Genomic DNA, 27,625 nt, shown 5'->3' with positions numbered 1-27,625 from the left:
ATTTTAATATAAGATAAATATTACGTAATTAAAATATAAATATTATATTTTTATATAAATATATTATATAACAATATATAAATAGAATATTTATATATTTTATAATATATTATATAAAATATAAATATTATATTTTAATATAAGGTAAATATTATATTTTAATTATCACTTTATCCCCAGAGCCTAGCAGTCTGGCACATAGTAACAGTGTAAATTAAATATAATGTTTACTGAGAACATTTGATATTAAGTAATAGCATCAGGGAGAATTTTAGGTGATTGGCGACTATAAATTTCATAGTACTTGGAGAGTCTTTTCTACCTTGAATTATGATGAATATTACTGACTATATCATTTTTAAAAATTTATGAAGTACATATTAAATATAACAGTCAAAATTTATCTTTGAATTTATCTAGATATCTAGATATCTAGATAACAGATATCTAGAATGATTATAGAAATCCATTATGTCAGTACTGAGAATTTCAGCATAATCCAGCATATTTGCTAATAGCTGATATGTTTTCAGATACTATGCAAAGCACTGAATTAATATTCCTTCTCTCTGGAAGATATAGCCATTTATAAAATGTTCATTGTCAGTTAAAATGTGTCATAGAGCATTTCGATTACTTATGAAATGTCTCTAAAAAAATGCCTTTTATGTTCATTGCTTAGTACATTGTACTCTGTGCTTTTTTAATAGCACACCAATACTTTTTTGACTTATGTCCTTGTTCAGGACTATAGTTACTGAATTATCAAACTTGATCATTGCAATGATTCATATTCATCTCTAATTTGTAATTAATTAGATGAAAGTAGAATACATTCTGAGTTTTACTTAATGGATCTAGGTTAATTTTTTTCTCAAACTAATTAATTCTAAATAGCTTTTCAACCTTTTTGGTTCCCAGTTTTTCTCAATTCTAAACTGAAGAGATTAGTTAATAATAGGTATTGTTAAGAGAGAAAAAAAGTAAATTAGTATTTGATTAGTTAAGTTTGGAAAATGCTGGTTTTAGTTAAGTTCAAGGTATTTCCTTCTGGGTTTGTCTGAGGTTTAATATGTTAAAGTATGTTGTTAATGTCCACAGTTTGACCATATTTGCCTATTTTATGTGAGCTGCTTCTATATCACTGGCCTGAAAGTGAAACAAACATATGCATTCCAAGAACTGTGTGAGATGATCCACTATGATGTGGAAAGGAGATGTCAGAATATCTATTTCTATTTACATGTTTTTTAATCTTGAAAAGTAAGAGAAAAACTATGTTAGTACTTTTAGCACATGGATTGATGCTTTTTGCTCTCCATAGGTTCTTTTATGAAAGTCTCAATTTTTTGGTGATGAAACCTGACATGAATGGGAGATCCCAAATGATGAGTTGTTAGTGATGCCCTTCTTTGTTCCCTTGTTTTTAGTGTAATAGAGTACATAACTTGAATAACTAGGTAATTGGACTGTTATGTTATTTAGTTTTTACGGAAACATTTCTCAAAGAAATGGAAAAGTGACTCCAGAAGGATTGCTGCCATGAGCCATAGATTGATAATTACACCAACAAAAATCCATATTTATAACAAGTGCCCTCGGTGATTTTTTTTTAATATTGTGGCAATTTTGGGAAATAGTGATTTAGCCACATTAAGGTATATAAAGGGATATCCCAGGAAGGGAAATTAGATATTAATAATGAAATAGAACCTGTCAAATCAGTAAGGTACTATAACTAAGGACAGATGATAAATGAGCAAGTGGAATCAGTAAATGGACAAAAATTATTGATATTATCTTTTATCCTAAATATAGTTGAGACTTAATTTTCTCCCCAAGTCCATTGAGGTGATGATGCAGTTATTCCTTGCAATCATGCAGGATTTTAAGCTGGCAGAGGCTGTGCCCTCTGCAGAACCCGGCTTTTGTTGTCATCTTGGGCATTGGCTTCCAGCAAGCAAGTAGGGGTAGAAAAGGAGTTCATGGAAGATTGTATGGAAGATTTTTTTGTGATTCAATCCTGAAACAGTGTTTAGCACTTCTCCCAAGCTGATATTCCTAAAGTAAATCCTTGATTGAGAGGTTATTCTATCTATATATTGTTAGACTCAATTAGCTCATACTTTGTTTAGAATTTGTTTCTATACTTATAAAAGAGTGGTTCATAATTTTTTATTCTTTTAAATATCTCTACAGAGTTAAGTATAAGGGATATGCTGTCCTAATAAAATAATGTGGGGAAATATCCCCTCATTTCCTATTCTCTGGAAGAGTTTGTGTAAGATTTCTCTTATTTCTTTCTTAAATTTATTACAATCACCTGTTAAGTCATCTAGGCTTAGAAATTCCTTGGTCAGAGGTTTTCTTGTGGTTTTATTTGTTGTTTGTTTTTTAATTAGTAAATTCAATTTTTCTTACACAAAGACTATTAAGATTTTTTAATTTCATCTTTTAAACATTTTGGTAAGTTGTGCTTTTTCTTAGGAGTTTTTTTATTTTATCTAAAATTTAGTTTTTGGATATATTTATATCTTAATGTTTTGTTTTGTTTTGTTTTTTAGAAATAGCTGTAGGTTCATGTAATGTCCTAATTCATGTATGATATAAATTTTCATTTTTCTCCATTATTTTATTTATCATCTTGCTACATTTCATTTTTTGTCTTATTTTGGATTATTTTTTAAACGATTCTTTTGTTGCATGTCTATTTAATCTTTTTACTCTGTCCCATTTGTCATTTTAGATTTGTTTTTTATATTTCCCATAGTTTTATTCCTCTTCTCACTCTAATCTCTTTTACCCCCCACTTACTTTTAGTTCTCTAATCCTGCTTCCTGCTGTGTTCATCTACTGTTTACATCATCTGTTGAGTTATTAATACTGCATATTTCTTAGCTGTAAAATTTCTATCTCATGAATTCCAGTTCTCAGATGAAAATCTGTATCCTACCATTTTCTTCATTTCTTCTATACTTTCTTTAACATATGAATCATGCCTATTTTTTAAAAGATTTATTTACTTATTTTAGAAAGAGAGGGGACATGAGCAGGAGGGGCAGAGGGAGAGGGAAATGGGAGAGAGAATCCCAAGCTGACTCAGCACTGAGTGTGGAGCCTGACCTGGGGCTGGATCTCATGACACTGAGATCATGACCTGAGTTGAAACCAAAAGTCAGATGCTTAACCAACTGTGCCCCTGAATCGTAACATATTTTAAACTTTTTGATAATTAATATCTAAATCATTCATGGGCCTATTCCTTTTGTCTTTTCTGTTTTCCGTGTTTTTGATCTCATCTGTTGTCAGCTTTGGTACTTTTGTATTGAAAACTGTACAGAGTGTTTGAAAAATTTGAACGGCTCTGTAGAATGTTAACATTCTCTAAGAGTTCATCTATTCCTTTGCTAAGAAGATAGAATGGGGGATTGGTCACCTTAATCCAGCAGTTCTCCAACTTGGTATGTGTCAGGTATTAAACTATTGGTATGTGTATATTACTGGAGAACTAATAAAAAGTATGTGGAGGGCTGAGCTTATTGAAGTAAAATAGTCCCTCCTGGCTCTTGATCCAGGTGCAGAATTTCCATATGCCCCAAGAGATAACACCATTGTTCTGTGTTATCTCACCTCTCAGTATGATTTTCCTCTCGCAGTTATTGTTTTCCTGTTGTTTTTCATTGCTTCAGTCCTCCCTAATGGTTTTAAAGAGAACTTTATTTTTTCTCATTGTTTTTAGCAGCATCAGTATGCCACAAACCACTCAATCATTCACGGATGCAAGAGTCAATGGTTTTATTTTGTAAACAAAAGAAGAAACCATGATTTCATTTTTTTGTTTTTGTTTTTCAGGAAAAACACAAACAAGAATTGGAAGACATGAGGAAAGCTGGTCATGAAGCTCTCAGCATTATTGTGGATGAATATAAGGTAGAGGTTTGGGAGTCTGCTTTCTCTGTCTTTTAAACTGCGGCATACTTTAGGAAAAAAGCTTAGACACATTGGCACATGCGAACATATGCAATTATAGAATGACTGTAGTCTTATTTTAGTATAGAATTCTTTTCAATTGACCATTAAGTGTTTGTTGAAAGCTTACTTAGTAGATTACTAGGTAATGCTGGATGCTGTTCTGCACTGGAGAACAGCATCCAGCATATAGAATCTACAGCTAAAGAAGTTCAAGAACAAAATTCTATAGAATTAATTACTAGATTAGCTTGCATCTATACTGTGTTTCTACCTCTTTTAGATGAAAAAAGGCATGATACATGCATCTGAAAAATATTGTGGGTAAAGGGGATTAGGAGAAAAAATTTGTATGAATATTGTTATGTAAATCAGGATAAATGTCAATATCAGAGATACACAGAACATTATTCTTTGATTCTATGCATAAGCTTAATCATTTAAAGCAAACTGAGGACTGCCATGTTGCAAGCTTTCAAGATAGTCTGAACTTCAAAAAGTTGGTCCATTAGTTGTATCTGATGGATGTAATTTTGCTTTTTAGTTCACATTGTGTCAAGAGCCAATATTGTGAACCTAACTTTTTCTTATTGGTGGGTAATAACTGAAAATAAAGATTTTATTTTCATGCTAAAAAAATGTCCTTTTCCCCCTAAATTTCATGGTAGGTCATTTTTTTTTTCCCCACAAAAAATTGAGGAATACATTCTTGCTGAAGTTAAATTCAAACAATTCTCCCCAGAGGTAACCACTATTAGTGGTTTGATGTGAGCCTTCTAGAGGATTTTCTCCATTTTTGGATATGGACATATGCTAATACTGTATTATATAATTTTTTGATTTGTTTTTACAGGGTAATTCTACTCAATCCATTCTTTTATTTCTTTCTGTATTTATTCAATATGATTTGTATTTTAGTATCAGTACATATGAACTTATTTTTTGTTCTATAGTATTCCACAGGATGTATATGTATGTGTGTGTGTGTGTGTATACACACATACCATAATTGGTTTAACTGTACCAGTATAAGTAAGCATTTAGTTTGTTTTTGGTTACTCATTACTACAGTAAACGTTTTTTTAAAAAATCTTCTACCACATGTAGAATACAGAAATTTTTTTTTTAAGATTTTATTTATTTATTTGAAAGAGAGAGAACACAAGCAGAGGAGCAGAAAAGAGAGAAGCAGGCTCCCTGCTGAGCAGGGTCCCCGAATCAGGGCTTGATCCCAGGACCCTGGGATCATGACCTGAGTCGAACATAGCCGCTTAACCTACCATGAGCCACCCAGGCATCCCAAAATACAGAAATTTTCTGTTGATTAAACTTCATCCTTGGACTTGGTGGAAATTAATGTCATTTTAGTTAGCTAGTAATATAGTGTCAAAAAGCTTCTTATGACAAGTCATTTGGATAAAAGTAGAAAAAGAAGTGTATCCAGAATTAATTTAACTAAAAGTACTTCTTTTTTTAAAACCCAAGGTAAATAGTGTAGTAGATATGTGTTGGGACATAAAAGGTCATTTTTATGACCACACCCAATATAGAAACCAGTGCCATTGTCAAGATGGTCATTAAAAAATGTCAGCTTTTTGCAGCTGTGATTATTGGCTCTTTTTATAATATTATGAATTTCTAGCTCTACTAATGTAGATCAGCTTAACAGTTATTAAATTGGCTAAAAGTATAGGATCTATTTTGAACTATCATCTTTCCCCCTCCTTAAGCTAAGGGTGGGAAGAATTAGAAAACTGGAATTTATATAATTCTCCTGGTGAATTAAATGATATATTCTTGGGTAAATTTGTATTTTACTTACTTTTTTTAATGAATTCTCAAATGTTTTAAAAGCATTTACATTGTGTTTGAACTTGTGTTTTTCTGGACAGCTCCATGTTTGACATTTTAAATTCTTTTTTGATTCTACCTCCATGTATTTAATTTGCTGAAAACATGTTTATTGTGTATTCCTTTTGATACTGACAACTAATGAGGTTAAAAGCACAAGTGAGAATTTTGCCAATACATTTTACAAATTGTAATTTGGAGAAACTTGGTTGAGAGCTACTCATTTCACCTCTTTTTTGTCTGGTATCATTATTTGATGTCCATTTGAAGAGGATTAAAGTTTTAAGCATTAGGTATCATGATTTGTTTAACAGGATTAGGAATCAAGTCAAGTAGGCTACAAAATTGTATTTAATTTGTCATATACTTATTGTCAGTTAATATAAACTAGATAAAGTTTTGTAGCAGGGAACTTTGTATAAATACATTTCATATAGCATTCCATATTGATTTATTGATGATCTTCATGTTTTTGTATAATGATGTTATATTACTGTGAGAAGGAATAAGATCTGATACATTAATTATATAACATTTTCATTTGGTGTGTTCTGAAAACATATGGAAAATCCACTTCAAAGTAAGATAGGAAAAAATAAAGTAATTCAGGTAGGAAGAAGAGGTGTTGTTTTCCTTGTAGGTTAGATGTCTTTATGATTTAAGTGTTGATTTGTGACCCACTATGGAACAGAAAAAGAAACAATGTATTTTTTTTCCATTTGAAATTCAAACTTGAGATGGTCTTGTGATAATTACTATATTACGTGTCTCTTTTTTAGACAGTAACTTACTTTTTGTTGATATCTTTTAAAGCTTCCTTTTGCTAAAGTATATAAATATTTGATGGATGATTTATGAATCATTGGATAACTCAAAAACAAATGAAAATACAACTTCTAATTACTATTGCTAACAGAAGTTGTATGAACATTCTCTTTGATTTACTCTTTCCTTAATTCAAGAAACATTGACTTCCTTTATTATGCCCAAGACTCTTGTGGATATAGCACTGAAGAAGATAGATCTTTGGTCCAATGGAATATATATTACACATCCACCCATGCACATGCACAGATCGTATGTAGGTAGTAAGTCACCGAAAACCATAGCTTCCCGTGGAGGCATTTGCTCAAATATGCAACTGGACTAGAGAAATCTGTACCTTTTTACTACCATTCCTGGCTTTTAAGGATCTTATATTCATGTGGTTGGTTATCTTGGACTAGATGTTCTAAGTTATTTTGCCCCCTCCAACCTGAGTTGAGGAATATGGGAAAAAAAAATTCATTAGAAAAGATAGTGAAAAATACAAATGAAGTAAGGTAAGAATGAAAAAGCCTAAAAATTAATAGGCAGGAAGATGCATTATTTTTATGTTAATCTTTCCTTCCAGAAAGGTGAAGTAGATCCCGCTCACCTTTCTAGATCCCTCTATTTTTCCTGCTATTTTTCCTGCTATACAGCTAAAAAAAAAATCCTTGGACATTATGTATAGAACAGACTTAAAATCCTGAAAGACAGAAGGCAGACTGCCTAGGGACTCTGGGATCCAGGTAACTACATGACACTGGGATCCCTAGATTTTCTTCCTTAATTTGGCTGATTAGGTTCTGGAGAAGTGAACGACCCAGAAGTACCAAATAGGCACTGATAACAAATACTAAAAAAAGGCTGCTATCTCCATCCAAAAGACCAGGAAAGCCTCCAGGCAAGACTCCTAGATAATAACCATTCTACTCCCACCAAACACCTAGAACAAAATGTGGCACTACCCTCCAGGCCAGCCAACAAAAGCTGGTTAAGGTTGTAGACTTTCACCTTCCCTAGGCTATGGTGAGATAGCTTTCCTCTTCTCCATTGGGAGGCTTCAGAGAAGGCTGACTTTCAGTCCCACTGGACAATAAATCCTCTCCTCCCAAGTGTCAGGGTAGGCCGTGTAGGAAGCCTAGACTTCCACCCTACCCTGATGGTAGTGAGCCACTTTCTGTACTATCAAGGTATCAACAGATGTTTAAGGAAAGTCAAGGCTTTCATTATTGCTCAGTGGTAATAAGGTCAGCCCTCTAAAGTTTCAATGAAGGTTATTTGGGGAAAAATAAGGTGGCAACCCTGCTGCTGTCAGCCAGAGTGAAGTCATTGAAGGGTTTGTGTGCTGAACTCCCAACCATGTCCAGCAATAATGTGATTCTTGTTTCCCCTGCCTTGAGTATCGGTGGAGAATAAGTCAGGAATCTGGATTTAGTGCCTGGCTGTTTCCCTCTTGCCCTGTTGGAGTAAGTCTTATCAGAGGAAGTCTGCCTAAAGCAAGATTTAAAATACCCAGATTTCAACTGAAAATCAGTAGCCATACAAAGAAACAAGAATATCTCATCTTGAGTGAAAACAAGATAATGAACAGAAGCTAACACTGAGTTGACACCAATGTTAAAATTATCTAACAAGGATTTTAAGTGTCCATCATAAAAAAGTTTTAGCAAGCAATTATGTATATGCTTGAGACAAATGAAAAAAATAGGAAGTCTCAGCAAAAGAATAGAAAGTCTTCAGCAAAGAAATAGATTATATATAGAAAGAACCAAATGAAAATTTTAGAACTTAAAAATACAATACAAAAAAATTTCAGTATATGGGCTCAATGTCATACTGGAAAAATGGGAAATAACCAATGAACTTGAAAATAGCAAATATAAGTCACTCAGTTTGAACAATAGAGAGAAAATAGACTCAAAAAAAAATGAGCAAGGATTTAGGGATACCTGTGTGATTATAACAAAAAATCTAAAATTCATGTCATCAGAATCTTGGAAAAAGAGGAGAAAGAGGATAGAGCTGAAAATATATTCAAAGAAATACTAGCTGAAAATTTCCCAAATTTGGCTAAAGAAATAAAACTACATATTCAAGAAGCTGAGTGAACTCAAACAGGATTAACCAAAATAATAATATCAAAATCAAAACAAATAAAAACCACTAAGACCCATTGTGATTCTTAATTTTATGTGTTAAGTTGATGCCCCGATATTGGTCAAACATTATTCTGGATATTTTTGTTAGGATTGGTTCCACATAAGATGAACTGACATTTGTATTTGTGGACCTTGAGTAAAGCAGATTGTCCTCCATGATGTGGGTGATTCTCACCCAACTGTTAGAAGGTTTTAATAGAACAAAGGACCTTTTCCCTCATCAATAAGGTATTTTGCTAGCAGACAGCCTTTTAGACTTGAACTGCAGCATTGGCTCTTCTCTGGATCTCCATTCTGCCATTCTACCCTGCAGACAATTAAATTTGCCAGTGTTCACTTTTCTGGGAGCCAGTTTCTTAAAGTCAGTCTTTCTCTATATATACACATCCTTTGGTTCTATTTCTCTAGGGACCTTGACTGCTACACACATTATAGTCAAACGTCTGAAAACTAAAGACAAAGAAAAAAAAATCTTGAAAGCAGTGGAGAAAGATGGCATTTAACCTATAGGAAATCAATTAGATTTACATTGGATTTTTTCATCAGAAACCAGGGAGGCCAGAAGGAAATGGAACAACTCTGAATGAAAATAAGTGTCTACTCAGATTTTTATGTCCAATGAAAATATGTTTCTGCAATGAAGGGAAGAAATCAAGATGTTCTCAGATAAAGGAAAAGTAAGAGGATTTGTCATAGCAAACCTACTCTAAGAGAATGGCTAAGGAAGTTATCCAAACCAAAGGAAATTAATAAAGGAAGGAATTTTGGAACATTAGGAAAGAACAAAGGAAAGGACACGATTGTGGATAAATGCAGTAGACTTTCTTTTTTTAAATTTTCTAAATTATATCTGTTAAATTAAAAAATATGTAACATTGTTCAATGTGGTTCTTAATGTATATAAAGGAAAATTGAAGAAAATTATTGTAGGTCTGCCTGGGTGGCTCAATGGGTTAAGTGTCTGCCTTCAGCTCAGGTCATGACTTCAGGGTCCTGGGATCAAGCCCCAAGTCATGCTCCCTGCTTAGCAGGGAGTCTGCTGCTCCCTCTCCCTCTGCTGCTTCCCTGCTTGTGCTCTCTCTCTCAAATAAATAAATAAAATCTTAAAAAAAAAGAAAAAGTAAAACAAGAAAATTATATTGTAAACAAGGTAGAGGGACAGACATAAACTTAACTTGAACTGGTAAAAGGCTAACACCAGCAATGGTGTGATTTTTTTTTTTTTTTAAATTTGGTAGTATCGCAGATTTATTTACTTCTACAATCTATTCCATGGTAAAACTTGAGATTTCTTTATTTAGAGTTTGGTTGCAAAATTATAAACTATCAGAATCATTTGGAGCTACTTTATATTTGTATTTCAAAAACCGTAATAAGTTTAAAATGTAATAGAAAAAGCTTTTTCTCCATTTGTTGCTGCGATTTCTAAGAGCCTGAAATAATCAGTAATTATCACCACAGAGAAAAGTTTAGTAATGATGTATTTTGATTTTGAGTAAGCTAGCGATATTTTAATATTTTATAATTTTTGTTTTGAACATCTTTATTGAGATATAATTCACATATTACAGAATTTACCAATTTAAAGTTTATGATTCTCTAGTTTTTAATATATTCACAGAATTATACAGTCATCACCACAATGTAATTTCAGAGCATTTTCAACACCCTGCATGAAACCTTATATCCTTTAAGAGTCATTCTTCACTCCTTGCCCAACCACCTGTTTTCTAGCCCTTGGTAAGCGTTAATCTACATTACGTCACTGTAGATTTGCATCTTCTGGACATTTTGTATAAATAGAATCCTCAGTTTGTGATCTTTTTGATTGACTTTCACTTAGCATAGTATTTTCGATGTTCATGCACGTTGTTGCATGTGTTAGTATTTCATTCCTTTTTTATTGTCCAGTAATATTCCATCGTATGGGTATACCACATTTTATTTATCCTTTCATCATTAATGGTCATTTGGATTGTGTTCATTTTTCGACTATTGGAAATAACACTATGTGGTGTATATTTTCAATTCTCCTTGGTATATACCTAGGGTTGGAATTACTGGGTTGTATAGCTATCTGTGTTTAACATTTTGAGGAACTACCAGAATGTTTCTGGCTGCACTATTTTATATTCCAACCAGCAGTGACCAAGGGTTCTAGTTTCTCTCCATCCATACCAACACTTGTTATTTTCCATTAAAAAAAAAAAAATTAGCCATGCTAGTGTGTTTAATTGGCATTTAAGTCCTTGATCCATTTTGAGTTATTGTATGTGATATGAAGAAGGGATGGAACTCTTCGTTCTTTCTTTTTTTTTTTTTTTTCATGTGCATATCCAGCACATTGTTGATGATATCCAACATCATTTGTTGAAAAGATTGTCCTTTCCTCATTGAATTGTGTTGGGACCTTTGTCAAAAATTAACCGTCTCTGTGGGGATTTATCTGTAGACTCTTAATTCCTTTTCAATGAACTATATGTCTGTCTTAATGCTATTACCACACTTTTTATTACTGTAGCTTTATAGTAAGTTTTTGGTTTTGGGAAATGTATATTGTCCAACTTTGTTGTTGTTCCAATTTTTTTGGCTTTTCTAAGTCACTTACATTTTCATATGAGTTTTAGTATCAGTGCATGAGTTTTAAAAAACATCCTAGTGGGATTTGATTTGTATTTGCATTGAATATGTAGACCAGTTTGGGAAGTATTGCCATTTTAATAGTATTAAGTTTTCTGATACATAATTATGAAACATCTTGCCATTTATTTTATCATCTATTCTAGTTTTCACTGTATTCTTTTTAATGATATTATAAAAGAATTGTTCCTATTAATTTCATGTTCAGGTTTTTCAGTGCTAGCATATAATAATATGATTAGTAATAATAGGATTGATTTTGTTTATTTGTTCTGATATATATGTTCATTAGTTCTAATAGTTTTTTAATATATTTATTAGGATTTTCTATATATAAGATCATGCCACTTGCCCCCTGCACCTCTTTCCAGTCTGGGTGCCTTTCATTTTTTTTCCTTGCCTGATTGTCCTGGAAAGACCTCCAGTACAATTTGAATAAGAGCTGCAAGAGCATACATGATACTAGGGAGACAACATTCAGTTATTAACCATTTAAGTATCTTGTTACAAGTGGGTTGTAAATAGATGATCTTCATTAGGTTGAAGAAATTACTTTCTATTTCCAGTTTGTTGAAAAACATTTTTTAATCATGAAAGGTTGCAGAATTTTGCCTAGTGCTATTTGTGTCTTTGTGAAATGATAATTTTTTCCTTATAATTCGACTTGATTTTTGGATGTTAAATCTGTTTTGCATTCCTGAGATAATCTCACTTGGTCATGGTGTATAATTTTTTATGTGTTGCATCAATCAGTTTGTTAATATTTTATTTAGTATTTTGTATCTTTATTCATAAGATACTGGTTTATCATTTTCTTTGGTGTCTTGCACCCAATATCAGTATAATAGTATCAGTATAGTATTTGCTATCAGTATAATACTTTACTCAAAATGAGTTAGGATATGTTCTCCTTTCTTTAATTTTTTAGAAGAGTTTGTAAAGGATCATTATTAATTATTAAGAATTGTATAATTCACCAATATAACCATGTGATACTGGATTTTTCTGTGTGAGAGGTTTTTGTTTTGTGTTTTTTAAATAAATTCAATTGCCTGTTAGTGGTCTCTCTTCCTGAGTTTGTTTGGTAATTTTTTTTTTCTAGGAATTTAGTTCTTATATCTAAGTGATCTAATTTTTAGCATTAGTTGTTTATAGTATGCTCTTACAGTGCTTTTATTTTTATAAGGTAAATAGCGCTATCTCTTCTTTCATTTCTCATTTTGTAGTTTGAGTCTTCCCTCTTCTCCATTTGGTCAATTTATCTAAAGTTTTCTTCATTTTGTTTGTGTCTTCAAATAATTAAGTTTTGGTTTTGTTCATTTTCTGCCATTTTCTATTCTCTTGTTTACTAATTTCCACTCTAACCTTTATTTTGCACAGCCTTCTGCTTACTTTGGCCTTAACTTTGTTGTTTTTCTAGTTTGTTAAAATGGATAAGTAGGTGAAATATGTAATATCTTTTTTCTGATTAATATCTTTTTCTTTTTAATATAAACATTTATGTTTTCCCCTTGATTCTTATTAATTTCATCCCATAAGTTTTGTATGTTGTATTTTCATTTTTGTTCATGTAAAAGAATTTATAATCCTCATTGTGATTTCTTCCTTAATACATTGTTTCTTTAGAAAAGTGTTGTGTAAGTTATATATATGAATTCCCCAAATTTCTGGCTGTTACTAATTTCTAATTTAATTTCCTTTGGTTGGAAAACTCGCTTTGATGATTTTGACTGCGGGGGGTGGGGGATATTCTGTAGATGTCTCCAGGTACATTCAGTTGGTTCATAGTGTTAAGTCTTCCATCTGCCGTTGGTAATATGCTTAGTTTTTCTGCTGTTTATTGATTGTATGGATATCAAAATATCCATTATTGTTGAACTCTTTGTTATTCTGTCATGTTTTGTTTCATATATTTTGGGGGTATTTTCTTCACTGCATATGTTTTTAAGTATTGTATCTTCCTAATTATTGACCCTTTTTATTCTTGTAAGATGCTCTGGTATGATTTTTTTTCCTTTTAAAGTCTGGTTTGTTTGTTTGTTTTTTCTGACATTAATATAGCCACTCCGGCTCTGCTGTAGTTTTTTATTTGCATGGTGTATCTTTTCCCATCATTCTCCCATTTTCCCATTATATTTAATTTTTTTAAAATTTAATTTTTTCAGTGTTCCAGGATTCGTTGTTTATGTACCACACCCAGTGCTCCATGCAGTACGTGCCCTCCACAATACCCACCATCCCGCTCACCCAATCCCTCACCCTCTTCCCCTCCAAAACCCTTTGTTTCTCAGAGTCCACAGTCTCTTATAATTTGTGTCCCCCTCTGAGTTCCTCCAACTCACTTCTCCTCTCCTTCTCCTAATGTCCTCCATGTTATTCCTTATGCACCACAAGTAAGTGAAACCATATGATAGTTGACTCTCTATTTTACTTATTTCACTCAGCATAATCTCTTCCAGTCCCATCCATCATCATTAGCCATCAGGGAGATTCAAATCAAAACCACATTGAGATACCACCTTACACCAGTTAGAATGGCCAGAATTAACAAGACAAGAAACAACAAGTGTTGGAGAGGATGTGGAGAAAGGGAAACCCTCTTACACTGTTGGTGGGAATGCAAGCTGATGCAGCCACTTTGGAAAACAATGTGGAGGTTCCTTAAAAAATTAAAAATAAACCTTATCCCATCCTTTTATTTTGAACTGGTTTGTATCTTTGAATCTAAACTGTCTCTTGTACAAAGACGGTTATACACCTTTGTAAAATGTAATTGCTTTTTAAATCAATTAAGAGAAGAACGGAGCAGAAATAACCAATTATATTGTCTTTTAAAACTACCTACATGATTAACTTTACTGGCATGCTTTATTCATGTGAATTGAGTTATTGTCTGATTTTACTTATTTTAGCTTTAAGAACTTCCTTTAGTATTTACTGTAAGTTATGTCTGCTAACAATGAATTATCTTGAAGTACCTTTTGTTCATTTTCATTCTTTAAAGATAGTTTTCTACTTTTAAAAGCTATTTTGTTTCCTTTCGTTGGATGTAAGATTCTTGTGAGACAGGTTTTTGTTTAGTTTTAGCACTTTGAAAATGTTATCCCATTACCTTCTCTCTTTCATTATTTCTAATGAGAAGTAAGCTCTTAATTTTTTTTGTGGTTATCTTGTATGTGATGAATCATTTTTCTACTGTTTTCAGATTGTTTCTGTTTTTGTCTTTTGGCATTTTGAGTCTAATATATCTGGGTGTGTATCTCTTAGTTTTTCCTACATGGAAGTCATTGAGCTTCTTATATGTATAGATTCTATTTTGTCACTGTGGGAAGTTTTCAGCCATTATTTCTTTAAATATTTTTATTCTCTTCTTCCTTTGTGTTGCTTTCACTGCATACATGTTGGTCTGCTTAATACTGTCTCACACTTTTCTGAGGCTCTATTCATTTTTCCTCATTATTTAAACTCTGTAGTTCAGGTTTCACAGTCTTTATTGATATTTCTTTAGATTTACTGATTATTTTTCTCTCAGTTCAAACCTAATATTTGGAAGCTACAAAAAAATAATTTATTGCTAAAAACATGCTTAACCATCATCTGAGATTTCAGCTAGCCATAATATCTTTTTTGCCAGTGGAGGGTTTTGCCTCGATGATGATGGCTGCTGACTGATTAGGCTGGTGGCTGCTGAAGGTTGGGGTGGCTGTGGCAGTTTCTTAAAATAAAACAACAGTGAAGTTTGCCACATTAATTGACTGTTTCTTTTATGAATGATTTCTCTGTAACATGCAGTGCTGTTTGATAGCATTTTACCTACAAAATTTTTCATTTTTTTGTTCTACGTTTCCACTCCAGAATTTCCTGTTGTTTCTTTTGTATAAATCCCTCTTTATTGATAGTGTGTATTTTATGAGATGTTATTTAATTATTTAAGCATAGTTTTCATTAGTTCAAACATTTTTTCAATAGGTGCTTTGAAGTCTTTTTCTGCTAAGTCACGTCTAGACCACATCAAAGGCAGTTTCCATTGACTCCTGTTTTCCCTGTGTATGTGACATAGTTTAATAGTTCTTTTCATGTCTAGTAATTTTTTATTGAAAACTAGACATTTTAGATAAACTATTATAGTAGCAACTTTCTGTGTTCAGTCCTCCGGAGACTTTGTGCTTTTGTTTGTTGATTATTTAGTGAAGTTCTTCTTTTTTTTTTGAATTGTGAAGCTTTTGTAGAGTAAAATGGATATTTACATACTATATACTATTTCTGACTACAAGAAATGACTATTTTAGAACCATGCTTTCTTTAACTACCTCTTTCCTGGACTCTATTTTGTGATTCTGACTTGTCTATGTTTTATCATAAGTAGCTGTTAGTTTCTGCTAATTTCTAGTTTATTGCTTTAATGTTTGTGTTTCTAGCTTATTGCTCTAATGTTTGATCCCCAGCCTGATTCACTTATACATCAGTTTTAGATCATTCCCTTTGATATGGGTGCTTTGTGTGCTAGAGTCTTGCTATAGCCCTTCCCTTTCGTGGAACCTATGGACTGTGCACAGACCCTGGAAGAATAGGATGCTTAGTTTGCTCTTCATTGGCTTCCTTACCCAGATCCTCCTTTTACAGTTATAGCTATGCATGAGGGAGAGAGGGTAGGTACTCTTCTGCTGCATGGTTGCCACCATTGCTCGGTATAGATCTTCTGTAATACAGAGTTCATGAGGAAGGGATTGTCAAGTTTATAGCTGTTAAATATCTCTGGAATAATTCTTTTACCTCAGGAATGTGCTAGAGATGGGAACTGGCATTTGTCTTCTGAGCCCAGCTGAGCAGCTGTCCTGCAATACAGAGCTGTGCAGAAAAGAACTGTATTTTTTTTACCAGCTGCCCTGTTTATGTGATGTAAGCCTTCTGCAGCATAGAACTGTGGAACATAGGATCTATTAATGTTCACCAGCTGCCAAGACCACCAGGAATGATTTTTACACTAATAGGTTGGGCAAGATGGGAGCTGTCACTCAGCTGCTGAGCCTGTTGAAATGGTTCATCTGCAAGGCTCAGCTGTGGGTGAGAGGGTGAAGTTCTAGGTTGAGTATCATAATTTCCTTCTGTTCTTACAAGGTTTCTATAAACTTTGTTTAATAAATGCTGCTCAATTTATTGTAAGCCCTTTGATAAATGTCCAGAGACTTTGAATGATTGTTTTTGCTTAAAAGATACATGAGGTTAGAGGATTCTCTGAGCTCTTAACGTTACCATTCCAGAAATCCCAGACCACCCCCCTTATTTATTTTAATACATATTAAAATAGTGATTATTTATTACATATGTTCTTCACTTAACAAGTTATCCTGGGATCAGGGAATATCTAGGAGCCATGACATTCTTTGTATCTCGCTCCGTATTGACAAGAGTTGAGGATTTGTGTACACCATCCTGTCATATATGAGTACATCAACCTTTGGATCATTGCTGATTTCTTTTTCTAGTGCTTTTCTAAAATGTGACTTTTTTTTTACATGAGTAAATTCTGGTATTATACCACTTACAAATTTTAGAATATGCTTTGGGTTTTGTTTCAGCAAATTACCATGGATTCAAATACTAATTTAAAGCTTAATGATTTAAATGCCAATCTTTCTTTTTTTTACATTGGTAATCAAATGAAAGGCAAAAAAACCCCTTAAGTTCTAATTCATTTTCTTAGCACATTTGTGCACCTAATACACTCAAATGAAATAGCACTTATTAAAACTCCCAAATGATGTGATCAATTAAAAAATAGAAATAATTAAAATTTATTTTTAATTAAAATAGAAATAAGCCGTGTTATGATTTCAGCTTTTCACAAAGAATTAAAAATTCTGATTCACCTTTAATTAGCCCCGTGTAGACATAAATTGAAGATATTGTGGGTTTGGTTCCAGACCACCACAGTAAAGTGAATGTAGCAGTAAAGTGATTCAAATCAATTTTTTGGTTTCCCAGTGCATATAAAAGTCATGTTTACACCATACTGTAGTCTGTTAAGTGTGTAGTAGCATTATGTCCAGAAAAGTATGCACCTTAACTAAAAATACTTTATTGCTAAAATGCTTAACCATCATCTGAGATTTCAGCTTATAACTTCTTTTTGCTGGTGGAGGGTCTCGCCTCGATGTTGATGGCTGCTGACTCATCAGGGTGGTGGCTGCTGAAGGTTGGAGCATCTGTGGCCATTTCTTAAAATCAGACAACTGTGAAGTTTGCTGCATTGATTGACTCTTCCTCCGTGAATGATTTCTCTGTAACATGCAATGCTGTTTGATACCATAGTAGAACTTCCTTTGAAATTGGAGGTAGTCCTCTCAAAGTCTCTATTGCTTTATCAGCTGAGTTGATGTAATATCCTTTCTTGCCATTTCAACTTTCTCAACAGCATTTTACCAAGAGTAGATTCCACTTCAAGAAACCACTTTCTTTGCTCATCCACAGGAAGGAACTCCTCATCTGCTAAAGTTTTTTTTAGGAAATCATTGCAATTTAGGTATAATAATAATGAAAAAGTTTAAAATAATGAGAATTACCAAAATGTGACACAAAGACATGAAGTGAAGAAATGTTGTTGAGAAAATGACATTGATACACTTGCTTCACGTGGGTTGCCACAAGCCTTCAATGTATAAAAAGCGGAATATCTGTGAAGCAAAATGAGATGAAGAAAAATAAAACAAGGTATCCGTGTGTTTAGTGGGTTAGCTGACCTCATCAAATTGGAATTCAGTTATTTTTGTAACTTCTCATTTTTACAACTTCAAACCATCCACTGCAGGAACTTGGTAAATACCCATATTTAAACAACTTGGAGATCCAAAGTTATTTTGTATTCTTAATATGTTTTATGTACTCATATTCTTATCTTTTTCTACCTTTAATAATGATATATAATAATTTATATTTTTTTAATCTATGAATTCCCAAAAGAGTGTTGCATTTCTGCAAAACTTTCTACTTTGGGACTGCCAAGTACTTCTGTTAGTAGAGCTAATTGATTATTTTGAAGTCAGTTAGGCCTTGATCAAAGCCCCATTTCTGATACTTAGGAACAGGATGACCTTGGGCAGTTTCTTACATATGAATTTTAATTTCCTCTTGAGTAAAAGGGGAATAAACCATAGAACCTATTCATAGGAGCATTGTGAGGATCCAGTGAGATAACGTATATTACTTGGCTAATAATAATGCCGTTAATAGTAGTTATAGTTATCATTGGTATACCAATTTTCTAGCATAGCAATTTTGACGCATTGCCATTATTTTACAGCTGATTAGTAATGAGTTTACTTTTCAAAATGATACATTGTGAATTCTTATTTCAGTTTTCTTTTTAGAACTATCCACTTAAGGGAAAGAGATTGTGGACCAGCCCTACATATTCCTGGGCTCCTGTTAAAAAGCCAGCATTCTTCTGATCATTTAGAAAATAAATAGCTTGCTCCAGATTGATGAAAGGACATGTGAAATTCTGCTAAAGTACAGAAGAAAACAAAACTCAAAATAAGCTAATGTGCTATATATGCCAACTTTTCCCATAATATTTACTTAATTTTGTTTACTTTTTCTTCCATGTCATGATTTTAAAAATCTTTTATACTGATAATTAACAACAGTAAAGTAAATGTAGATCTTGGAAGGCTTTCCATAGGAGCATGCCACATCTAAGATTGTTTACATAAGAATTTTCCTTCACTTGTTTCATTGGGCTTTTGTCTTTAAATTGTCATTCTTCGTTATGTGCACTGGCTCAGACTTAGCAGTTCTTTTATGTCTATAGTCTTCTCTGTCAAGGATTATTATCCATGATGTAGACTATCTTAATTTTTTTAAGTTAATGAGTAGTTGCTTTACTGTAATGCTTTTTTGTTTAAGATGACTTTAACAGTTTTCACTGACCAGGATTTCTTAATCCTTTGGTTCCCATCATTTGCAGTATGTAATAAATTACTCAGGATGCTTTTTTTTTTTTTTTAAGATTTATTTATTTATTTGAGAGAGAGAGCACACAAGGAGGGGGAGAGGCAGAGGGAGAGGGGGAAGTAGGCTCCCCACAGAGCAGAGAGCCCAACTTAGGGCTTGATCCCAGGACCCTGAGATCATGACCTGAGCTGAAGGCAAACACTTAACCAACTGAGCCACCCAGGTGCCTTGTGATGATTTTTTAAAAATGCATATGCCAAGGCAGATTTTCTCTCCAAAAATTCTAAATCATTTGTTAATTGGTGGTATATAAGTAACTGTATTTTCTTTAAAGTTCTAAAAGTCATTCTGCTGCCCCTGTGGTAGGTGTGAGTTAATCATTGTCTTGTTCCTTTATATTTATTTGCCTGTCAGAATATTCTGTTTCAGCCTGTTGCCATTATTTTCCCACTTTTGTCATCTAATATTGAACCTGTCCAGGTTGTGTATATGTGTGTGTTTCCCGTTGAAATCACTGGGAAATTCTTCTGTAGAAGAAAGATGAGAGATACTCTAACAGAATTTCAGTGACTGTAGGATGGACTTCTCTTTGTTTTTGAAAGTTAAAAAAGAAACAAAAGTTTTAGCTGTGACCAAAAAACTAGAAATTATTCAGCATTTTTTTTCCTTTTTTTGAACTTGTGTCCTGTTTTTCCCAATGTGGGATTAGTGATCACAGTAAGAAAAATCTTCTTTATAGTGGAGGATTGGTATAATAGCAAAGAGGGACTATCAGAGAAAGTCATACATGGAGAAAATACAGGTGTATTTGCTAAAACAGATATAATTCTGTAACTTAAGGAATAAGGTGTCTTATTTTTTAAAGAGAAAGTATCTTGCTCTCCACCTCTTACACGGATGTGTTTGTTGCTTGTTTCTCTTTTCAGAAGTATCTCATTATACAGGGATTCAATTAATGCGTGTGTATAAGTCCTTGATCTAAAGCTGTTTTTCAGATGCTGACACATTCTTAAAATGAATTTTCTTTTTATTCTAAGTAACTTTGGGAGAGAATTTTCCAAAGAAAGCTGTAGTTGACTCAGTGTGCTGAAGTTCAAAGCTGGGACTATTGCTAACATGCTGTTACAGTCAGTTGAAAGTACTCAAGAAATCAAGTTCAGCATGTTTTTATTTTATCTTACTTTGAGCCTAGTTCATTAAAAATCCCAGTTTGACACAAATAAGATAGGAACATATTTCTTGGTTAAAATTTTTGTTTTGCTACTGTATACAGACAGTGACGACAGACTTCCCCACCCTTCCTTGTGTGTGTGTGTGTGTGTGTGTGTGTGTGTGGTTTTTGCTTTAAGGTAGAGAAGTTAGAAAAAGAGTTTTCCCTTTTGAAAATCTTCTATACCAAGTTTTTAATTAAAAACGTTACATTTACAGGTTATTTTCTTGGTTCTGTCACAATGTATTTATTTTTAAGATTAAATTATTTTCTATTTTTGTTGTTTAAATGTAAGGAATTTAGATATCTTCCAAATCATAGCAAGCATTAGAAGTATTGAAATTTATTAAATTTTGATGTAGTTGACAGATTAGCAAAAATGGTGATCAGAATAGCCTGAAAAAGGCAAAAAAGAAAAATGCAAACACCAATTAATTTATAACTGTACTGACTTAACATGTATTATATGTCTAGACCCTCTTGTGGGTTCCTCATCTAAACATTTTTTTGTGTCAGTTTTTTGGTGATAGGAAAATTAGTCCCTGGTCATCACATTCATCTTAAACCTAGAAAAGTTTTGTATTCAGACTTCTCAAAATTTAGAGCTTTCTTTCTCCCCCTAATGTTTCGTGTACACCCATTTGGCCAGGCAAAGTGTATTTACAAAACTATATCTGCACATCGCAAGGTGTCTCCACTAAAATAGACATTTAGACACACACACCCATTCCTCTTTTACTTTGTTTCTGAATCTTGACTGCTGTGATGATCTTTAATTCTGTATATTATAAACCAGATGCTAAAACCCAAAGAGTGCTTGACACATGAGTAGTGCTTAAAGTACTATCTTGACTATTTTAATGAGAAAATAAGAATAGTGGGTAGATTCTTCTCTAGTCTAAGAACATCTCACAAAGAGAATCTTCTGATATATTTGTTTTCTCTTCTTATTGTTTAAGTATGAGAGTATTGGCTAAGATACACCAGAGTTTTAATGTATTGGGCACATGAGGTGTCTGCTACTCATGGTAGAAAATGATATAAAATTGTTACATAAACTGAAGTTTTTCTGAAGTTATCTTGATTAAAATTCTTGATATATTCATTTCCCATGTTAATGAACCTCAGCTTTATTGAGAGTGTCCGTCTTTTGCATTTTATGTAAAGTTTAATTATGTCTGAACTACCTTTTGTTAAGGATTGCTTTGAATTTTAGCAATGTACCATATGTTAAATGCTGGGCTAGAGTATCACATGCCTGCTCTATTCCATTTTTCAAAGGCATCTACTTGCTAGTATTTTATTTGAACTCTTGAGTTGTTTGTACTGTTTTGTAAGGGAGAGCATTTTACATCTAGGAGACCAGTTTTTCCCAGGGTGTAGAATTACTTGTATTGTATAAAGTTCTGCTCCAAGGAGGGGGGAACAACTTTGTTTTCTCTTCTTTTGATATTTTTCCTTGATTAAAGATTGCTGACTTTTAATGTAGAGAGGGGAGATCTAAGTATTAAGATGTGTGAGACCTGTCATATATTTTTTTTTGAGTTCCATTGTTTTGTTAACCCAAAGGTATGAAATAAATTTATAGTTTCAGTTATTTGATTGAACAAGGATTCTCATAAATTCCAGCTTTTATCGTGTGATCAGATTTTTCCTGGACAAATACAGATGTTTGCTGTTGCCAATAGACTTTGGCCTAACAGCATGCTAGATACTAGTGATTGGTTTGGAACTAACGACTTGGCTTGTCCCTTCTTATCCCTCCCACCAAACTTAACCTCAGTAGAGGACTGAGAAAGTTTGGTAGTTGAGAATAGTTCTTGTGTGCCTTCTGAGTTTCTTGGGCTAAGCCAGAATTTTGCATGCAAGGCTATTCTTGTGGTTTTTCCAGCCAGGCCAAAACCAAAAGGCATTGGAAATCTTGCAGGAGAACTTGTTCTAATATATATTTAAAGCTTGCTTTTTTGTACTGTGACTGGTACATCAGCCTGACAGTCAAAGGGAGGAAGGGAGGAATACTTCATACTGTATTGAGGATATTTATTTTAAGTTTTTGCTGCAGAGCAGATCTTGAAAAATACCTCCAAAGATTAAAAAAATATTAATGAGTAGGATTTATGTAGTTAGCTGTTTCTTAAGACACATAGGACCTGCCTTTTCCCGATTGGTTATTTTTGGCTTACCTTCTAAAATGTACTTTGAATGGCACAGGTTCATTTTCTATATCTCATCAGGTTACTATTTATAACTACTATTGATGCGATTTGAAAATTTTATCAATATCAGCCCTACCCACCTGGGTTTGTTGACTAATTATAGATTTTTGTTTATTATAAAAATCCAGGCTACTCTGTCGTAAGTATCTTTTATCTGGTAAAATATTATCTTTCCACATTGACCAGATGAAGCTTGACCTGTTCTCAATTCTTCCTTTTATCCAAGCTTATTCAACAGGTTTCATTAGCTAGTAATGATGCTGGAAGAGTGATTATATAGTAGTATCTATAGAAGGTATCATTTCTGTAACTATTCCAGTCAATGTAGCATATCAGTTATGTGGTTCTTAATCTCTTCTTATTCCAATGAACTGAATTGTCATCAAGGTCTATCTGGATTCAGGCATTTTCAGTCTTAGTGCCTGAAAAGTGTTAGGTAATTAGACTTCAGGGGAAAAAATTGATGTATATGTGTTATAGATTTGTTGTTATTCATTTTTTTATTGGCCACCAATATTCCAGTTAGTGAAAGACTGCATACCATAGCTCCTAGAGGCAGAAAAGATAAACTGGTGAAAGTTATTAATATACTCATTTAATTTTCCAAGTCCACATGAGGGTATGTACCCAAAAAGCTGCTTTAATTTTTTAAATCTTTGCCTGTTTGAAAGGATGTAAGAAAGGAATTGTTAGCTGTATTCTTTCCTCTGAACTATAAAACACAGACTCTGAGGAAGGAAAGCAGAGATAAAATGTCCAGTGCAATGTTGAGATGTCTGTGACATTTATAATTAGTGTGCAACCCAGTATCAGAATAGAAGGCTGGATTTGATTTTATCTTTAAGTTCTTGTTAATCAGCTTTGGGGATACTTGATAGATAAGAATATATATTTTTATACCAAGGATTAATTTTTAGGCCACAGGAGGATTTTCTCTATTATTTTCAAAGTATTTTTTGACAAGGTAACATATATAGGCAATATAAAGTTCAAAAGATATGGAAGCACCAAGTTCAAGGGTTATTCTGTTTTTTTGTTTAGCAGGAAATTCTTGTAACCAAATGTTTTTAGTAATTAATCCACTGTAACAACCTAATGCAGGCTAATGTTCAGCCAGCAAGCACCACTTTGTGCCATTTTCTAATAGTGAAGTACCTCTATAGCAGTTCGTATATTAATAGTTCTTGTGAACCACTTTAATCCATTTTGGGGGTTTCTCTCTCATCCCATACAATCAAGCCGGAGCTTGGCATTGGAGGAGGCCCTTGACACATGCTCTCTGTTCTGGGGATGGGACTTCTGACTGTTGGGTGCCCAGTCCAGTAGATTTGAATTATTTTATATATCACCTTAAATATTATCACTTTTGTAATATATGGCTTACTTTTAACTGGAAAAGAACCCAGTTCGAGGATCTTACCTTATCATCAATGTTATTCTTTTTATGATCAAAAGAAAACAAAAAGGAAAATTTAATCTTTGTCAATATGTCCTCTAATAAAATTTGTTTTCATGAAACCTCTCATCTTTCTCCATGTGGATAGCTTTAACAGTGGGAAAACGCGTTCTTTTCTAATCTTTGAAATCTATATTGGGTGAATGATGAATCTTGATTAGTTTGGAGGAAAATTCTTTACTTTAATGATCTTAAATCTGGTAATAAAAAAATAATGTTGATCCTAACTTGAATCCACATAGCGTCAGTTTTATTTGTCATGAGAAAGTGAGGAATTTAGTTCTCAGATACCAGCGAATGGTTAGAACAATCTGATTTTGAAGTATCAATATAAAGAATTAGATTAACAGTCATAATTTCATAGAACTCCTTTATCATTGGCAGAGATGAAACTCTGGTATTCTCCCCATTTATGAGATAAGGAATCTGAGAAATAGAGAAGCACAGTGCTTTATCAAACACATATAGGCTGAGGAGAAGTTTTATATAAAAGCCAAGCATCTCAAACCTTGATGCAGGATTCTACTCAACAAATTACCCTGCCTCCTTGGAATATTAATGCATGTGCTTTAAGCCAAATATTTCCAACATTCAGATGGTCTCTGATATATCAGGAAATCAGATGCCTAGTTCTTCAGTGTAACTAGGTGCTTTGTTTAGTCATAATTCTTTTTTCCTTTTCTTTCTTTCTTTCTTTTTCTTTCTTTCTTCCTTTCTTCCCTTTCTTTCCTTTCTTTCCTTTCTTTCTTTCATCACTGAAACTGTAGCTCTTACTGAAGTCACAAGGAACAATACTGTGGCATCTGAGGGTGAGGCATATCCATGTGGCCGCTTTTCAGAAGTTTAAAGTATCTGGAGGCAGACATGCAGAGCCTCTGTGCTGTGCTTAATTTTAGAAACTTCTTAATTTTAATGTGTTGTCCATGGCACAAAAGAAATTTTCACTGGGAGACTTTTGTGGTGTTTGAGGTAACAACTCTTATGTTATTAGAATCCCTTAACAACAAGGCCAATAGGAATGATTCCCTCTGTCCTGAAGATTTTCTTTGGCTTTCACAGCTTCCAAAGTACTTTATAACATGGCTAGACTATATTGAATTTCCATGTTTAGATCTACACCCATAATTTAACATTTTTCTTTTTGAATTGTATAGTACCACAGCACTGTAATTCAAATACATAGAAAAACCTGAGGATCATTGCAATTCCAAATACTTGAGAACTGTAAAAGTATAAATTTTCAACAGACTCAACATGACCTTCGTAATTTTCTTTTTTTTAAATGAAGGAAAAGGAAGAAAGAGATCTTTTGTTTTTTAATCCATTTTTCCCATGATTTTAGGTAGTTGTTTCTGTCCCATTTTCTGAAAAAAAAGTATGACGAAGTCCATCACTGTCACTCCTCAGACATACTTTGGAGAAACATGTATCTTCATTCTCCTCAAGGGTTGAGTTTCCAGGGCCTAATTTCTGCCAGCCTAGGTAGTAGGAGACCATGGACCTACACTTGAATTTGGAGCCAATTTTGAGTAAATGAAAGCCTTAAGTTCAGATCAAAGTCTTTATTCTAAAGAGTTATTACTCCCTATTCCATTTTACAATGCACTTTTAAATCACCTGTCAATGATAGGATTTAATCACATTATTTTTTTTTGTAGCCCCCCCAAATTTTCTAAAATGTCTAAATGTTGTTTTCAGGGGTAGTCTAATGTTCTCTTCTAAGACATCCATATAATATACCTCAATTGGATTACTAGGTCACTGATCAGAAGCCTTTAAATACATACATACAGGGGCACCAGGGTGGGTCAGTGGGTTAAGCCTCTGCCTTGGGCTCAGGTCATGATCTCAGGGTCCTAGGATCAAGCCCCTCATCGGGCTCTCTGCTCAGCGGGGAGCCTGCTTCCCCCACCCTCTCTCTCTTCTGCCTCCGTGTCTGCTTGTGATCTATGTCTGTCAAGTGAATAAATAAAAACCTTAAAAATAAACACATACATACAGATGTGTGTATTATCTGTTTGTATGACATACACTATTTTTCCTCCACACTACAAGCCATCAGAGCTATAGATTGATGTCTTAGACCCCAAAACTGGCAAGAGCTAGTTTTTGGTTAGTCAAGAGTTGTTGAACATTAAGACAAGTTAGAAACCAAACTCAACATTTGGAGCCAAATCTAGTCAGTTGCCCTCGTTTGGACACTATGTCTTCATTTTTACAGTCTTTGTTCCCAGTTAATTTATAAAATGGTTAAACTTGGGGTGCCTGGGTGGCTCAGTGGGTTAAGCCTCTGCTTTCAGCTCAGGTCATGATCTCGGGGTCCTGGGATCGAGTCCCTCATCGGACTCTCTGCTCAGCAGGGAGCCTGCTTCCCCCCCCTCTCTTCTTTCTCTACCTGCCTCTCTGCCTACTTGTGATCTCTCTCTGTCAAATAAATCTTCAAAAAAAATAACTGGATCAACTTAAGTATTATAGAAGAACTGCATGCTAATAGAGTATCCAGATGAAGTTCAAGTATGTATTACTTGCCAGGTATACTTATATCTGTGGCAATTTTTGTGAGAATATGAAAAACTCAGTTTGTTCTTGTTAGGATTAACCCTTCATTACCAGAGAGGAAAATTGCATAACTCTTACTTCTACTGGATAGAAAAAATTTTATGCATGATATGTTAATTATAAGTTCCCAATTTACTTATATATGAGTAGCCCACAAAGATCAATGCTACATATTTTTATTCTTTCACAAATTGTCCATTGATGGAGAACTTTGATAGTATTTGAGTGCTTTTGGTACTTTGCAGTGCTGTTCAAAAATATTTAAAAAAAAAAACAGATTATAGATGCTTCCTTGTTTAAATCTTTTAGGGGTTTTTCACTGTAGTTAGAATAGAATGAAAATGCCTTTTCATGGTTCTCCATGATTCTGGTCCTCTACCCACTTTTCTGATCTCTGATTCACTTTTCAAGTCTAGGGGTCAATAAGAACACAGGCCCTGTGGCGAGAAATTTGACCTGGTTACAGATAAAAAGAAGTGGACAATAGCTGTAGCATCTAATGGAATTCTCTAGTTCATATGATCCACACTGGCCTTTTTGCTAGTTCTTGAGCTCATCAGCCTTAGTCCCGCCTTGAACTTTGCACTCTTTTCTTTATGGAAATGTTCTTCCCTCAGATATTCTATATGACTGAATTTTTGTTTGCTGGTGGCAACTCTTATTTCTGCCTCTCCATAGAGCTCTTTCTTGACTAGCCTTTCTAAAAATTTTCTTTTCCATTTTTTTTGTCCTTTTTATCATGTTTCTTTTACTTCCTTTTTTTTCCCCCCCCTTTTATAGCCAGTAACCCCATCAGGAGTGGTTT

General features: G+C 33.5%; 1 protein-coding gene across 6 annotated transcripts in view; it reads left to right on the top strand.

Moving 5' to 3' along the window:
* CCDC91 (coiled-coil domain containing 91) overlaps positions 1-27,625 on the top strand; it is a 358,743-nt gene that overhangs the window by 148,867 nt on the left and 182,251 nt on the right. For all 6 annotated transcript variants that reach the window (XM_032347556.1, XM_032347555.1, XM_032347558.1 and 3 more), the window contains one exon: positions 3,853-3,930. In XM_032347556.1, the coding sequence (XP_032203447.1) occupies positions 3,853-3,930 (78 nt within the window). The remainder of the gene's footprint in view (positions 1-3,852; positions 3,931-27,625) is intronic.

The sequence above is a fragment of the Mustela erminea genome, chromosome 6 (assembly GCF_009829155.1).
Source record: "Mustela erminea isolate mMusErm1 chromosome 6, mMusErm1.Pri, whole genome shotgun sequence".
NCBI classification, from domain to species: Eukaryota; Metazoa; Chordata; class Mammalia; order Carnivora; family Mustelidae; genus Mustela; species Mustela erminea.
This window is presented reverse-complemented; position numbering and strand designations above follow the sequence as displayed.